This window comes from Cyprinus carpio, chromosome B4 (genome assembly GCF_018340385.1).
Source record: "Cyprinus carpio isolate SPL01 chromosome B4, ASM1834038v1, whole genome shotgun sequence".
NCBI lineage: Eukaryota > Metazoa > Chordata > Actinopteri > Cypriniformes > Cyprinidae > Cyprinus > Cyprinus carpio.
The window spans coordinates 36,886,970-36,904,089 of record NC_056600.1 but is presented as its reverse complement, the minus strand read 5'-3'; the positions used below and the strand labels follow the sequence as shown (position 1 = coordinate 36,904,089).

The window sequence follows — 17,120 nt, the reverse complement described above, 5'->3', positions numbered from 1 at the left end:
TTCTTCAGGATTCTTTGATGAATAAAAAGTTAAAAAGAAGAGCATTTATTTAAAATAGAAACCTTTTCTAACAATATACACTACAGTTCAAAAGTTTGGGGTCAGTAAATTTTTATTCTTTATTTTTTTGAAAGAAATTTAAACTTTTATTCAGCAATGTGGCCGGATGTCATAAATCATTTATATAATGAGTATAAAATTATTGCTTCACCTGATATGCCTTTACATGAAATACTATTGATCAGACTATATACAGCTCTACTGTAAACCCAATTTCCCATCATTCTTATATTAAATTCAAGCTACATTCATTTTGATAAACCCTTCATTGATTTAACAGGTCCATTAAAACAACATAAAACATAATGAAATAACATATTTGGGGGAATATTTCATGGTCAAGTAAGTATTGAGTCCACAACTGTATTGAAAACTGCAAAGCTCTGTCCTCCTCCATCAGGGATTGATTTTGCGATAGCCTCTCAATTTCATGGTGACGTTGCTTTGAAGTCCGAGCCTCATCAACTCCTCTTTTAACTGAAAATATATGAGCTTTATGACATGCATGCACTGATAAGATATGGTAGTCATACTGTATCACAAGTATTTATTATTCAAATTAAAAGTATTTATTGTTTCCTAGAAGTCTTTTGAAATAAAATGTTTATATTGAAAATTATGTGTAGTATCAATAAACTAAAAGTAATACACAATGTTTATGTAAATATTAACTGCTTTAGATGAATGTTTCATATTAACTCTTGAGTTAATTACCTGTATAATCACAAGCTGTTCAATCTGAGACTCTGACAATTTTTCTAGACTTTTAACCTTCACTCGCATTCCTATCACTGATCAATGGAAAAAAAGGAGAAAAAAATCTTTACAGTGCTTTACGTATTGAAAACAGCAGAAACAACAATCACATATCTAAGTAAACATACCATACTCAGCTGGCAAAGATGGGCTGATATGATGACCATCAGATTCACCTAAAAGCAAACCGAAATATCATATGTTACACTTATGATACAGATTTTTGTTTCTTTTTAATTTTCATTCTAGAAGGTATATCTGCTCACCACTGTAACAGAAGAAAGGCAAACCGTCAAAGCATCTCTCATCTGTCCACTGACCAAAGTGTTGTAAAGACACAGCTGTGCAGTGCTGAGATCCCTGCTGTCCAGGAATAACTGCACCATTATCTGGTTCTGCAGGAAGAGTTTGAGTTGATGGAAGCCAATATGTGAAGGAAGAGTTACTCTGATCTGACCACAGTCTGTTTCGGTGTAGACCAATCCATACATAATTATTAAATCGTTCAATGCTCAGTATCTGTTGACGCTCTGTCTCATTCCTCACACTGGCCAGGTCTGTGTATTCCTCTCTGCAGTAGCTCTGCGCTTCAGTCCAGGTCCTTCCCTCAGATACCCAGACATACTTCTGAGAGGAGTTTTCTCTACCTAAGATAAAAACATTAATATAATAAGTAAATTCATTTGTTACTTCATCTGGCCATCCATCTTTTAAATGCATTTATATTTACAATACACCTGCATTTACAAAACTCAATTTTTGGGTGGTACACCGTATTTTTGATCCAAGCCAAATAAGCCCAGACATGTTCCAGAAATCTTACCACAAGGACAGTGGTGTTTGTTGAGACTTTGACTTGAAGTGATAAAAGTGATCAAAGTAAAAGCAGTATGTACATATAAGAAATAAATTTTCAATTGGAAATGTCTTACCGTCATAGCAGATAAATGTGTAAGGTTGGTCACATGAATAATCAAACCAGTTTCCGTTAGAATCCATGTAAACACACAGTTCATTTCCAGCATTGTTGTTCGGTTCATGTAGCCAGTTCCTGAAATCTCTCTCTCCTTCCTGATAGAAATCATTGTCTTCCAGTGACCATCTCCAGCTGTTCACATCATCATACAGTCCAATCCAGGCTGAATCATTGTAACTCCCATTAACTGCGTTAATCAGTCTGTTCATTTCCTCCATGTTATCAATGGTAGCCAGATCAGTGTAAATCTGTCTGCAGTATCTCTGTGCTTCAGTCCAGGTCTTAGAGTCATTGACAAAGTGATACTGATGGGATGATGCTGATGCTATCAGTGTGAAGAAAAAATGTAATGATACAAAAGAAACATGTTTCATTCAGTACCTTTCAGGGCTGTACAGTGCGACATATATGTGTTATGAAAAATGTGGTCTGTGCAATGAATAAATTTGCCACTGTAGCATGCGTGAGATAAAGTTTTGCATGGTTATTACACAGCCGCTTATTACTGTGAAGTGATTTTGTTGTGCTTGGTTGTGTATGTGATTATGCTTATGCTTTTGAAGAAATAGCCTATTTTGGCTTCTATCAGCTGCAGCTCTGGTGCGCCGTCTCAATATACTACTGCACAACACGATATCCACATCTAATGTTAACTCGGCAGTAGAGTTACACTTACAGGACACTGCACTTATTCACAATGACAAATGTGTGTTAATTGCATCTGCTTTAAAGCCTTGACGGTTAAACATTTAATTTACGTGTTGTTCCGATGTGCGCTTTTTTCTGAGCAAATACTCCTGAAGCACGCGCACACACCTGTCAAACGGCGCCTGATTACTGGACTAATTTGTCTTTCGTGCCTGATTGATTTAGCATCAAATACAGTAAAAAAAAAAAAAAATGCATAAGGTTTACATATAAACACAGCTGGTTATGTCTTAAATGAAAGTAAACAGTTGTGAAAGAAATGGATGCGTGCAGCTCTTAAAGTGTAAGAACTAAATATGCTGCCGCCTGTCATTAAAGGAATAGTTCACCCAAAAACTTAATTCCTTTCATTATTTACTCACTCACATGTTGTACCAAACCTGTATCAATTTCTTTCTTGTGTGGAACACAAAAGAAGATATTTTGAATAATCCGGGTAACTAAAAAGTAGCTGGTCCACATTGACTTTGATAGTAGGTGGAAAATTCTATGGGGACCAGCAACTGTTTGGTTACCCACATTCTTCAAAATAATGTTTATATTCAACAGAAGAAAGAAACTAATTCAGGTTTAAAACAACTTGAGAGTGAGTTAACGATGGTGTAAAAATAAAACACTATGACAGAGTTAACAGACAGATGAATTTTTGGGTGAACTATTCTTTTAATGTTAATAAAACAACAAAACAGAGGAAAATCACTCTCTGCTCATGACTGAACTTTAATACAGTTGCTTTAAAAATGTATAATTGATGTATATAGTATATATAGTGTTTATTTTAATATTTGTTCATTCAATTTCTTGAATGTTAGGCTACTGCTAAATACTCTACCTGAAAAAATAAAGCACTGTTTGTTTGTTTTTTTGTATATTATGTGTCTTTGTAATGTATATCTTTGTTCTTATTTTTTAATGACAAAATTTTTTATCTTCGACCACTTTGGCCTAAATGTCTGCCATTCATTTTTATTTTACAAGAGGGAAATTAGTAGTAAATAGTAAAACCAAGATGACGAAGAATCATGATAAAATCATGAATAGTGATATTCCTGAAAAAAATTGTGATCTGATATTTTTGCCTTATCGCCCACCCCTAACTTGTGCTACAACTGTTTGGCCTGTGCAACAAAACTTTCAACCTCTGTAGCACCAATGCTATGTGCAAAAAAGTTAACACACAGCCCTGCCTTTATTTTGTCAGTCTGTTTATTTTGTGGTGTTTTAATATATCTTTTTCTTATTGGTTGTTTTGTCTCACTTTAAAAATTGCAGAGGTTTTTAAAATGTATTTATTTTCCTGGTTACTCACCACTGTAGCAAATAAAAGGTAATGCAGTGTTGCAGTTTTCATCTGTCCAGCTCCCAGAGTCACTAAATGACACTGCAGTGCAGTATTCACTGTTTCCAGCATTATCTGGCTGTCCTGTCCTCCAGTTACTGAATGAAGAGTTGCTCTGATCTGACCAAGATCTGGTTCTGTACAGTCCAATCCAAACACTTTTAAAAAGTGGAATTAATGACTGAACCCTGTAGTTTTCAATCTCATTCCTGATACTGACGAGGTCTGTGTGATGCTTTCTACAGTAACTCTGAGCTTCAGTCCAGTTTGTATACTGGTAAACAAACACATAACTTGTACTAGCATTCGCTTGTCCTGTGGGAAGCAATTTAAATGTGATTTATCATGGAAGCATAATTTGTTCAAATTACTTCTTTAAGAGTCTAAAAGCAGTTCTCACCATCATAGCAAACAAAAGGAAGTGTACTGTAGCAAGGAGTTTCACCCCATATTCCATGATTAAATGGCAGGTACACACACAGACTCTCTCCACCCGAGTTCACTTGTTGCTGAACAAACCAGCTTTTAAAACCTCCCCCTAATGCTGCATTTTCCAGTGACCATCTCCAGCTGTTCATATCCTCATAAAGTCCAATCCAAGTTGATCCATAGAAAGTGCCACGTACTGTTTTAATGAGTCTGTTCATTTCCTCCATGTTATCAATGGTGGCCAGATCAGTGTAATTCTGTCTGCAGTACCTCTGAGCTTCAGTCCAGGTCTTAGACTCAGACACAAAGTGATACTGACGGGTACATGAAGATTGTGTGCAGGTTCCTGTGAATTGTTTCACAGCACAGAAAACAGAGAAGAAGAAAAAAGTTGCCATTAGCTGGTAACTGTAATATCAATCAACCAAGATATTATTAACAAATTGTAATTGTGCAAATTAGCTTTTAATTCATTTCTTGTCACGATTACATAGCAAATACAATAGATTATAAAACAGATTATATTAAACATAAAAACATTAATAAAGATGAACTTAAATAATTAGTAAGATCGACTTAACATTTTAAATATCAAGAACATACAATGCCAAGCTTGTGGTGAAGTTATACCTGACAGTCTGCTCACTTTTATCACTGACACTGAGTCTTGTGGAAGTAATTCGTGAAAGAATTATTCACACTGAATTTTGTGCAAAATGGATGTACGACATAAGAGGAGTTTGAAGAAGAAGAGTATAAAAATCTGCACTGATATGCATTTGGCTATATTTAACAGTTGTTTGATCCCTATTTAGTTTACTTGATGTTTTGTTTGGAAAAAAAATAATAATAATAATAATAAAGTTGTTCTATTTGAGGTCACCATTATGGGGATTAGACCCTTTGATCATATTTGTTTGTTTGTTTATTTATATTTAATCATTAAAATGTTAAGGTTTACCAACGTTTTAAAAAAAGTTTTCTACAATAAATTTCAATATAATTTGAATCCACATATTTATAGGCCTTTAGCCTAAATTAAACATTCTAAACACAGGTGCTAAAAGTCTATCTTATTCCTCACAAATAATGGCGTCCAAAAAAGCGAGAGAACTTACTGCTGTAACAGAAGAAAGGCATGTTGATTATACAGATCTCATCTGTCCATCGGCCTGAATAGTTGAATGATACTGCAGTGCAGTGCTCATACCCACTTTTATAATCTTGACTGACACCATTATCTGGTTGGGCTTGTAACCCAGGAATTTCAGGCCTCCAGTTTTCATAACTGATATTCTGACTGTTTGACCAAACTCTGTTTCTGTACAGGCCGATCCAGACATCTCCACCTGTTGTCTCAAAGATCCTCTGGTTCTCAGTCTGATTTCTCACATTGGCGAGATCTGTGTAATGATCTCTGCAGTATCTATGAGCCTCTGACCAGGGTTTCCCATTATGGATTATGATATAACTCTGTGTGGCATTTTCTCTACCTGATATGAAATATGACAAATTTATTTGCACATCAGCTTTCATTGAAACAATATCTAATTTCTAAAAAAAAAAAAAAAAAAGTCCTTACCATCATAGCAAACAAATTTCATTGCATATTCACATTGCAAATCAGCCCATTCCCCATTAGAATCCATGTAAACACACAGTTCATTTCCAGCATTGTTGTTCGGTTCATGTAGCCAGTTCCTGAAATCTCTCTCTCCTTCCTGATAGAAATCATTGTCTTCCAGTGACCATCTCCAGCTGTTCACATCACCATACAGTCCAATCCAGGCTGAATCATTGTAACTCCCATTAACTGTATTAATCAGTCTGTTCATTTCCTCCATGTTATCAACGGTGGCCAGATCAGTGTAAATCTGTCTGCAGTATCTCTGAGCTTCAGTCCAGGTCTTAGATTCATTGACGAAGTGATACTGATGGGATGATGCTGATGCTGGGAATAGAGGAAACAAATTAAGTATTTATTTATCAGAGTATCCTAAATATTTCTAATGAATTCAGTGGACTCAAATCTGAGACTGCTAACAACATTTAAGCATTTTTCTCATTTAATGAAATCTTTATTAAAAATTACATGATCAGCATTGAGTGAAAAGTTGAATTAAAAAAATGAACACAAATTTCATAATATATAGTAACTTGGTGGTTTATCTTCCTTTTGTTTTAAACACAGTAGCCATTGAACTGCATGAAATTCTCAAGATTGTGTCACACTTAATGATCATGTTCTCCAACATGATTTGATCCAAAAAGCATGTGCTTCGATAGAAGTACATCTGGCTTTTTATACAATAGCGCTCACATGATCAGTATCACAAATTTGATCAGTGGCCATGTGAATGAATATTTAACATCATAACATTTATTTTACTTTTTATTCCAAAACTTTTATTTCCTGGTTAAAAGGAAATTAATTAATTTATTTGTTTTTTGTCCCTGTAATGGTCACTAAAATAGTTAATGGTCACCAAAATGTTTTGGTTACCAACATTCTTCAAAATTTCTTCTTTTGTGTTCTGCAGAAGAAAGAAATGCTTACAGATTTGGAATGGCATGAGGCTGAATAAATGATGACAGAATTAAACATATTGGGTGAGCTATTATGCCTTTAAAGGCACCTTCACACCAAGAATGACAATGGTAACTATATTAGCACCCACACCAATGCATGAGAATGTTCTGTATAAGAGCACAGAAGTTATGTTGTCTGCCACTTTAAATGCTCAAACTTAAAGTAGAGTGAATTCTGACTGGCTAATTGTTACAGTTTTTACCACCCATTATCTGGGAAAATCACTCTTTAAAATTTATTCCAACTATATTGTTCCTTATCGTTGTTATTGTTATAAACAGTGGCCAAGAAAACTCAACGTGCTGCAATGTAAAACACATGCAAACAGAAAAAACACCTTCATCAGTTTGACAGGACATTTGCTGCAAATACTCACAATGCAACCAAATACAGAAAAGCACTGCAAGTAGCACAGACCACAATGGAGCCCTTAAGAAAATTAACCATGGTTTTACTACAAAAAAAAAACAAAAAACATACAAATACTACAGTTAAACCACGGTAACCACAAATTAACCATGGTTTTGATACACTTCACCATAGTTAAACCATGATATTTGTAGTAAAACTGTGGTTATACAAATGGTAGCAAATACTGAAAAAAAACATGGCTGCTACACTTTTATTCTAATAAAACCATGGTTAATTTTTGTATGGGAAATGTTTCAAGGGCAATCCCAACAATGCTTACAAAAATTAACCATAGTTTTATTATAGTAGAAGTGTAGTAACCTTTTTTTGGGGGGCGTATTGATTACCATTTGTATAACTACAGTTGCACACATAACATGGTTAAACTATGGTTAGTGTAGCAAAACCATGGATCATTTTTTATAAGGTTTCCGTTGTGGTCTGTGCTACTTGCAGATCATTTCTGTATTTGGTTGTATTGTGAGTATTTGCAGCACATGTGCTGTCAAACTGATGAAGATGTTTTCTTAATTTGCTGCTGCTTTTAATTTTTGCATGTGTTTTCTTAAGTTGCAGTGTCTTGAGCTCTCTCGTCCACCATAGTTATAGTTGTTATGTGATTTTCCCTATTCTCATGGAATTAGAATTTTTACAACTTTATCTTTATTTTGGTGTGTACTGCTAATAAGATCTACTGTACTCACCACTGTGGCAAAAGAAAGGCAATGCAGAATTGCAGTCTTCTTCAGTCCAGCTCCCAGAGTCACTAAACGACACTGAAGTGCAGGATCCAGCAGTATCTGGATGCCATGTGCTCCAATAAGTAAATGAAGAGTTGCTCTGATCTGACCAAAACCAGGTTCTGTACAGTCCAATCCAAACATTTTTATAATAAACATCTCGTAATAAATACTGGATCTCCTGGTTTTCAACCTCCTTTCTGATACTGACGAGGTCTGTGTGATGTTCTCTGCAGTAACTCTGAGCTTCAGTCCAGGTTTTGTATTCGTCAGTATAAACATAAGTTGCACTGGCATTTTCTCTTCCTGAAAAACATAAATAAAAATAGTTCAGAGAAAGGATGGTTTATTTGTTTTCAGTTGTATTAATAGAACAGCTCACCGTCATAGCAGACCGCAGGATAAAATGTATCGGAGCAGCTTTCCGTAGACCATATCCCATTCTTTATATAAACACACAGACTTTGTACTCCAGAATCTCCTGGTCCTTTATTATACCAGTTCCTGAAGTCTTTCTCTCCAACCTTAAAGAAGTCACTGTCCTCTAGAGTCCATTTCCAACTGTTCAGATCATCATAGAGTCCAATCCAGGCCAAATCAACGGAAACATCATTCACTGTGTCCAATAACTGGAGCGTCTGTTGATTATTTTCAATGGTGGCCAGATCAGTGTATTTCTCTCTACAGTATCTCTGAGCTTCTGGCCAACTCTTGGATTCATTCACAAAGACAAACTGAGAGGCACACAGTGTGAGGGGAAAGAAACCTGTCGAAAACACAAAAGTTGCCTTATGATGAGATCACATGACCACTTCACATGATACTGTCTCAGTTATGTCCATTGTCAGACTCTAGAGGCCCTCTCCCAAATCCTCTGAGTCCACACTTTTGTATTGCCACTTTGACTATCGAGCTGAAGTCTGCTGTGGAGCTCACTGTATTGTGGGCTCAGCAGAAGTGCACATCGAGGCTGCAAGGGGGGCATTTGCGAGCACCCTTCTGAAAGCAATAACGTGATAAATGGGACACTCGAATTCATCTCGTGAACTTGATGGTCATGCACACACAGCAGCCTTTGGAAGTCTGCATGAAACTCCATTTCTATAATGGCGGTGATAATTGACTATTAATTATCCTGATGGGTACAGAATCAGTGTAAGGTCCAAACCACAGAAATCAAAAATATTTTTCAAAACTCCTAGTGGAAAAAAGAGTTTTAAGATGAAAATCACATTAAACTACCATTATAAATAGTAGATGGCAGCAGAGGATCACTCATTAGCTCAGCTGCCATTTCAACTCCAAATTTGTGTACTTATACAAATTTGTAAATTTGCCCCGACACCAACAGCATGTAAGGGAGAATTAATTAAATACTTAACTAGTTAACTACAAATAAAAGAAGTTAAATATTAATGGTATAACAATTAAATAATGCATAAAATATTTAATATTTTTAGATTTAATTTAGCAACTATATTTTTAAAGTTTTATCTTTAACTGTAAAGCTGCTAAATATATTCAGTCAGCACGGACTTGTTAATGTTGTAGCTTTGCTACTCTGAATTTAGTCTGAATCACTTAATGCACAGCTCTATTTTGACATTGGCTTGTCTTCCGTTATCAATGTCAATCATAGCAATTCGTCGCAGAAAGATTTAGCAGATTTACCCACATAATATTTAACACCCATTTTTATCATTCCTGAAATGGTATACGTGGAAATTTGGTCCTCTTAGATAAACAAAGATTTTCTTTCAATTGTGAATGGATTTTGTAAAGAAACTGAGCAAAGGCCACTCCAAGGCCAAAATTTAAATCAATATATTGTTTTCTGTAAGTGAGTAAACAAGATGATTTTCACATCATTTAGAAAAAAAAAATTCTAGGCTACAAGCTCCAGTTCTCAAAATTCCTGGGAACCAATGTTCTGTATGTGTTTTATGGCTTATTCAAGTGATTTAACATTTTTAGTTTTTCACTAACCACGCATAACATTTTTTTTCTCAAAAACACAATCATGTACATAAATGCTGCTCACATATTATTATAGCCTAGTTTGTGCTGATTACAGTGAGATTAGACTTTAGCCATTTAGATATTTATAAGAAACTGAAAAAAGCACAAATGTCAGGGCATGACAAAACTTCTCCAGGCCCCAAAAATACCCTTAGACTCCAGAGGGTTAAAGCACAGTACAATTGACCGTAAATGACTGAGCTGGCTTATCTAAAACCAGGAAGTAATCATGGATATGTTCAATCGACAGAGCATTAGTGATTGTTTTGAAATATACTGGATATAATATTTTTCATACTTTTTCCTCATTTTCACTTAACTGAACTGGATCTGTTTTCTCTCTCTCTCTTTTTACATTACACACAAACTAAACTTTATTACATTTATTGCATGAAATAAACAGTATTATACACCTCAAAGGGAACGATATCAAAGTTATGATATCAAATTCTACATATTGTTTAATGTTTTATTGTTCTGTGTTGTGATGTGATTGTATTTGCTATTATTATTATTATTATTACAGTAAAGGGTTATTTTTATATTCAACTTCTGGTCTCACCTCCCATGTTGTTTATGATATTACTGCAGGTTGTGCAACATACAATGAACTATGTCTACATCAGGATGAGTTTAAGCAAACAGCAAGTACTATTTGTTAGTAAAACAAATACAGTGAGCGTGATTTCATCAAGTACAACATTCCAATCAACCAATCAGAACTGAGATATAACTTTTCAGGAAATATCTGTTTTAGGCTTACAATCAATTTTAAGTACACCTACACCCTTGTTAATCAGCTATCATTTACAAATGATTTTAGGGATAAATTATGGTTAGGATTAGGTTTAGGGGTAGGGATTGGGTTATGTCTATATTTTTGTACAATAAAGTTGATCCAGGATCATCAAAAGATGTTGATCCAGGAACATGTTTTACTTGGCAAAATCACGGCGACCAACAAATACAGTAGAAAAGTGTACCTTTAGAATAAAAAAAAAAAGGAATTCCCATATAGACATAAACAGTCACCCAATTGGATCCCATTAAAATCCTATAGGAATGATCCAACAGAATACATATATAAAATACTTAAAAAAGCATATTACAATGTTACTTTAAATGTTTAACCTAGATAAATGTGTGCTATTAGGCGCGTATCAAATCGTTTGTGCGGAAAGTCGAAGCTTAAGCATGCTCTACTGGACTTGGAGTCGACAGGGTGATCACTTGCATTTTTTTTCTTATAACAGTGGAAACAACCGTTATTTTTGCTCATAAATCATTTGGGACTGTTAAGGGTCTACTTTTATTTGTGTGCACTCACAATATCAGCATACGTTGTGCTTTTTTAGAAAACAAACAGAATATGCTTTCTACTTTCTCCTTCACAAAAATGAACGAACTCAACGAATATTCTATTTCACCTAACCTTGACACATTCATCATGGTAATTACTTGCTGGGGTTTTGCGCCAAGCTTTATTGCGTGTGTTTTAATGCGGAACTCTTCCATCACTCGCTGTTGCTGCTGGATACTAAACAATGTCCGAGCCGCTCTTGACAGTTGTTGTAGCACAGTCTTGTGTTGTTTTCACAAGCACGCCAAATCCTTTTCATCTTCATAATAACTAATGGATATCTAAAATATAAAAATAAGGAGGAAGCCTAAAACTATGCAAAAATACACACAAAATGACGTTAATCCTGGCGAGAATCCTCATAAGCACTAATTTTTAGTAAGAGAATGTAAACAGTTGCAAAACAGAAACGTTTCCAAAATGAAATTTATGCCCTGCTTTTAACGGAGTAAAATAAATGATAATATTTTAATGTTCACTGATGTGATATGTTCTCTGTGTGGAATAATGTCTGGCACAGTTGCAGCTTGTACTTATTACTAAAACAAGAAAGCAAACAATAGCATTAATAATCATTAATTTTAGATAACATATGCTATGATAATTTGAACAAATTTTTATTCTTATTGTAAAATAATGGAACATTAGGTCATGAATATTGTCTTAAAAGTCACGGAAAAGTCATGGAAATATATTGGTAAAAATGTGTATGAACGCTGAAATTAACTTCTGGCTTCTTTTGGTTACTTTTAGACTGGAAAATTAAGGAAATTAAATTACACATAAGCCAAATGGTTGTAACTGCACTGGCACATCTGACACATTAACAAGAAAGAGCAGCAGTAGTTCCAGTAGCTCAGGAATGATTCAAGATTTACACCGGTGGAATTACAAATAAGAAATGCACATTCTGAAGACAATAAATCCATAACTTTTTTAATTGTGTAAATAATTTTATAAAGCTGAGTCATCTCAAACTGCACTGATTTTTATCTGATGAAATGCTCTCTAGAATGAGAATGTGCCTTACTACCTTCTGCCACCAAATAGTAAATCATGTTTATGGCTGACTTAAAGCTATTTGTGTGATGATGTGATCTGATATGATATGTCAAATTCCAACTTGTTTTAGTATGTCAAAGAAAAGAAAACTGCACTCATCAAGCCAAGAATAACCTGCACATTCTTATCCAACCAATGGGTGCCACCATGATAACTGGCTACTGTTCTGCATGTCTTGTCTAAATTAAACTGGTAATGTGAAACAATGATCACTCTTTAAAACAATTTTTTTTTTTCAAACAGCAATGATTAGATTCAAGATTAGATTCAACTTTATTGTCATTGCACATGTAAGGTACAAGGCAACGAAATGCAGTTAGCATCTAACCAGAAGTGCAATAAGCAGTAAATACAGGATATACAGTGTCTACAATATGTTACATATACAGATAAGGCGGTACTATGGACATAATTTACAGATTTTTAAATACTATCAGCATGATATTCAGATAGGTGTACTATGAAAATATTATACAGATGGATTATGTAATAAGTGTATGTACACTATAAGCAGAACTATGAGCATATGAACATAATTTACACTAGTGCAATGGAAAGTAAAAAGTGCATCGAAACATATTCCAGTGTGCAAATGGATCATTCAGTATTCTGGATGAACAAACAGTAGTGCAAGTAATAGGTAAACTGTTTTTTGTTTGTTTGTAAGCCAGATGTAGTGTTGAGGAGGGGTGAGGAGTGTGTGTGTTTGGTGTGGTGGGTGGATGGGGGGGGGATGTCAGAGGGCAGAATTCAGCAAGGAGACAGCTGTAGGGAAAAAGCTGTTCCCGAGTCTGCTGGTCCTTGTCCGGAGGCTCCTGAAGCGCCTCCCGGAGGGCAGGAGGTTAAACAGTCTATGGTCAGGGTGAGTCTCTGAGAATGCTGCGAGCTCGACATAGACAGCGTTTTCTCTGGATGTCCTCAATAGCAGGGAGTGGTGTCCCTGTGATGCGTTGGGTGGTTTTCACCACCCTCTGCAGAGCCTTGCAGTCAGCAACTGAGCAGTTTCCATACCAGACTGTGATGCAACTGGTCAGGATGCTCTCAATCGCACACCAGTAAAAGTTCACCAGGATGGCTGAAGACAGCTGGTTCTTCAGTGTCTTGAGGAAGAAGAGGCGCTGGTGAGCCTTCTTGACCAGGCTGGAGGTGTTTGTGGTCCAGGACAGGTCCTCCGAGATGGTGGTTCCCAGGAACTTGAAATTGGAGACACATTCAACAACCATCCCGTTAATGTGGATGGGGTCATGTGTGCTTCTTTTCTTCTTCCTGAAGTCCACAATGAGCTCCTTTGTCTTGCTGGTGTTAAGGAGCAGGTTGTTGTCAGCGCACCATGAGGCGAGGTGCTGTACCTCCTCCCTGTAGGCAGTCGCATCGTTGTCTCTGATGAGGCCAATCACCGTGGTGTCATCTGCAGACTTAATGATGGAGTTGGATCCATGCACAGGCTTGCAGTCGTGGGTGTAGAGGGAGTAGAGGAATGGGCTCAGCACACAGCCTTGTGGTACGCCAGTGTTGAGTGTGATGGTGGTGGTGGTGGAGCAGGTGTGGCCTGACCTAACATGCTGAGGTCTTGCAGAGGGAGGTGTTAATGTCCAGGTCTCCAAGTTTTGTGGTCAGCTTGGAGGGAATGACAGTGTTAAATGCTGAGCTGAAGTCAACAAACATCCGTACAAATGTATTGTTATTGTCCAAGTGTGTGAGTACCGAGTACAGCACTGTGCATACTGCATCCTCTGTGTTCCTATTTCTACGGTAGGCAAATTGGTGTGGGTCCAGTGTGGGTGGGAGCCAGTCCTTAGGTGTGCTAGGACCAGTTGCTCGAAGCACTTCATAACAATAGGTGTGAGTGCTACAGGCCGGTAGTCATTCAGGCACATCAGGGAGGAGTGTTTCGGCACTGGCACAATGGATGCAGACTTAAAGCATGTTGGCACAGTTGCTTGGGTGAGGGACAGGTTGAAAATGTCTGTGAAGACCCCGGCAAGCTGCTTTGCACATGCTCTAAGCATACGTCTAGGAATGCCGTCCGGGCCAGCAGCCTTGTGTGCATTAATCCGGCTCAATGCAGTGTAGACATCTGTGGAGGTGAGTTTGAGGGGTCGGTGGTTTGCTGAGAGTGTGATCTTGGTGGCCGTCTCCTTCCTGTCACTGTTGAAGCGAGCATAAAAGTCATTTAGCTCATTAAGGAAGGAGACGTCTGTGACCGTTGGAGTAGAGTTGCTTGGCTTGTAGTCACTGATGATCTGGATGCCCTGCCACATGCGTCGGGGGTCAGAATTGGAAAAGTTCTCTTTGACCTTTAGCTTGTAGCAGTACTTGGCCTTTTTGATGCCCCTCCTCAGGTTAGCCCTGGATTTGCTGTAGGCCTGAGCGTCATCTGATCCGAAGGCAGTATTGCGGGCTTTCAGCAGGAGTAACAACTCCTTGTTCATCCATGGCTTTTGATTAGGGTACGTTGTGATCTGTTTTTCTGTTGTAAGTGTGAGAGCCACAGACAGCCTGAGAAGCAAACATACTCCAGTCCGTGTGTTGAAATCTGTCCTGAAGTAAAGAGTCTGCTCCAGTTGGCCACACTTTGATGGTCCTCACTGATGGCTTCGCATGGTTGATGAAGGGTGAATACTTAGGGGTGACAAAGTCTGTTGTTTACTAATGGCTGCATGCAGTTTGTTCATAGCAAGCTTGGCATTAGCATCCGGTGGAATATAGACTGCAGTTATAATGGTGGACGTGAACTCCCGCATGAATGAATGCTAACAACTTGCACAAAGTTGTTCAGTGTAAAATGTTTTTTTCAGATGGCTCAATTTGAAACATTTGGACAGATTTTGCTTACAGTGTATATAGAATATTCTTGGTCAGTTCACATAAAATAACAGAGTGATTATTTCAACTGAGACAAAAAAAAAAATAATCCAAACCCCCACCAAATAAATTTTTCAATAACCAAGATATAGATAAAAATAAATTAAAATGTTCCCTACCTGAGAACAGTAGCAGAGCAGTGAAACCATGGCTGTGGATAACTACTATGCCTGTTTCATTGTAAAAAATTATTTATACATTTGTTAAAAAAGGAATTTAGTAATTAAGTTGCCTGTTTTACTAGCCAATTTATTTATCTCTCTCTATTATTATTATTTTTTTATTCTGGTTATCGCAAATTGCATAATGTGGGTGTGACTACTTATTTTAACATTAAAAAACCTGTTAGGTGGCCTATAATTAAGCCTAAGAGCTTAAAGAATACATTAGTATTTTTTATGTTCAGCCGCTTCCCATTCAGTTTCTATAGCATTATATATATATATATATATATATATATATATATATATATATATATATATATATATATATATATATATATAAAATGCATCATGATCTTTATAATTGTTTATGATGATATCAATTCTAACTTACAAATTTTAAATTTCAACTTCATTCTAAAAGACAAGAAACATGCTGTCACACCCAACTGAACTTTTGTTGTGTTTTCTTTCCCCATGTGCTCTGTTGATGCCTTCCAGTTCCTGTTTGCCCTTATTTGGTTCTATTCCTGATCTCATTAGTTCATCATTAGTTAATATTCAGCTCACCTGTTTGTCCCTCGTAAGTCAACCTACTTAAGGTCCCTTCTCTGTACTTGTCTTTGTGTACTTTGTGCTCTGTACTGGTGACAATGAGCCTGTGAAAAAGTTAGATTTTCCTGCTACTATTGTGGTATGTAGACGTGGCAAAAAAAAAACAAAAACAAAAATTCCAAAACAAAACATAAAAACAACCTTAATTAAGTAATAATTTGGCAAAAATCAGTGGTCAAGTGCCGGACCCTGTCCCCAACAAATATTTTTAAATAACCAAGATAAGGATTTAAAATAAGTAAAAAGATTCCATACCTGAGAGTAATACCAGTGAAAACATAACTTTGTAGGAGATTATGCCTGTTTTTGTTAGAAAAGTAATTAAGATTTTGTCAAACTTGTTGTTCACTTCAAGTCCTCTGTCTTTCTCACCAGTTTATGTTTGGGACTGTCTTTATATTTATTGCAAAATGTGGGTGGGATCTTTTTTAAAATCACAAAACCTGTTGGGTCACCAAGCAGTATGAATTTGTTCAGCGTAAATTTACGAAATAAAGATGTGATCTATATGTTAACACAACATAACCAAACCTGTTGTTAAAGCATAACGTAAGATACATGCTGTAAATTGAAGAATACGTTAAGGATTTTCTGTTCATCAGCTTTCCATTCAATTTCTACAGTAGCTTTTTATACAAAAAAGGCCATGGATCTTTAAGAAATATGAAACCATAACTCGATTCCCTCGTTTTTCGTGATATCATGTACCAAAGTCAAGACTTGACAAAGCACAAGACAAAACGCAATTAGTCAGGAAGATATATAGCAAACAGAAATAACAAACCAAAGATTTGAGAAAATTAAGTAAACCGAAATAACAAATCAAAGTTACACACCCACAAGAAAACTTGCAAGACACACAAGACCAGTACAACAGGAAGTTTTTTAATGTTATACCAGGTCTCTTCTACCATTCTATAGTTAAATACAATACAATAATACAGATTATGTCCAAAGAGGAATTTATGTATCAGATGTCTGTGAGCCATGGTTATGTCTAAACAAATACAGAAATATAATATACTGGCT

At 36.2% G+C, this 17,120-nt stretch overlaps 1 protein-coding gene across 1 annotated transcript; it reads right to left on the bottom strand.

The window, feature by feature from the left end:
• Nucleotides 1–103: 103 nt before the first annotated feature.
• LOC109082288 (macrophage mannose receptor 1-like) lies at nt 104–16,460 on the bottom strand. The gene is made up of 12 exons (XM_019097197.2): nt 16,347–16,460; nt 8,392–8,775; nt 7,974–8,315; nt 5,851–6,219; nt 5,387–5,761; nt 4,240–4,614; nt 3,810–4,154; nt 1,749–2,117; nt 1,083–1,463; nt 945–992; nt 775–851; nt 104–537 (listed from the first exon to the last, which is right to left on the bottom strand). The coding sequence occupies exons 1-12, from the start codon at nt 16,369–16,371 to the stop codon at nt 457–459; spliced, it is 3,171 nt and encodes a 1,056-aa protein (XP_018952742.2). The 5' UTR covers nt 16,372–16,460; the 3' UTR covers nt 104–456.
• Between the last annotated feature and the right edge of the window lie 660 nt (nt 16,461–17,120).

What these genes read in the sequence shown, in the direction of transcription:
- LOC109082288 (XM_019097197.2), bottom strand. Translation starts at nt 16,371, where the DNA reads ATGTTTTCACTGGTATTACTCTCAG. An exon ending in TCCTTTTGTTTGCTATGATG is followed by an intron (nt 4,155 to 4,239) that starts GTGAGAACTGCT and finishes TGCTTCCCACAG; the next exon opens with GACAAGCGAATGCTAGTACA. An exon ending in AACAGCTTGTGATTATACAG is followed by an intron (nt 538 to 774) that starts GTAATTAACTCA and finishes ATATATTTTCAG; the next exon opens with TTAAAAGAGGAGTTGATGAG.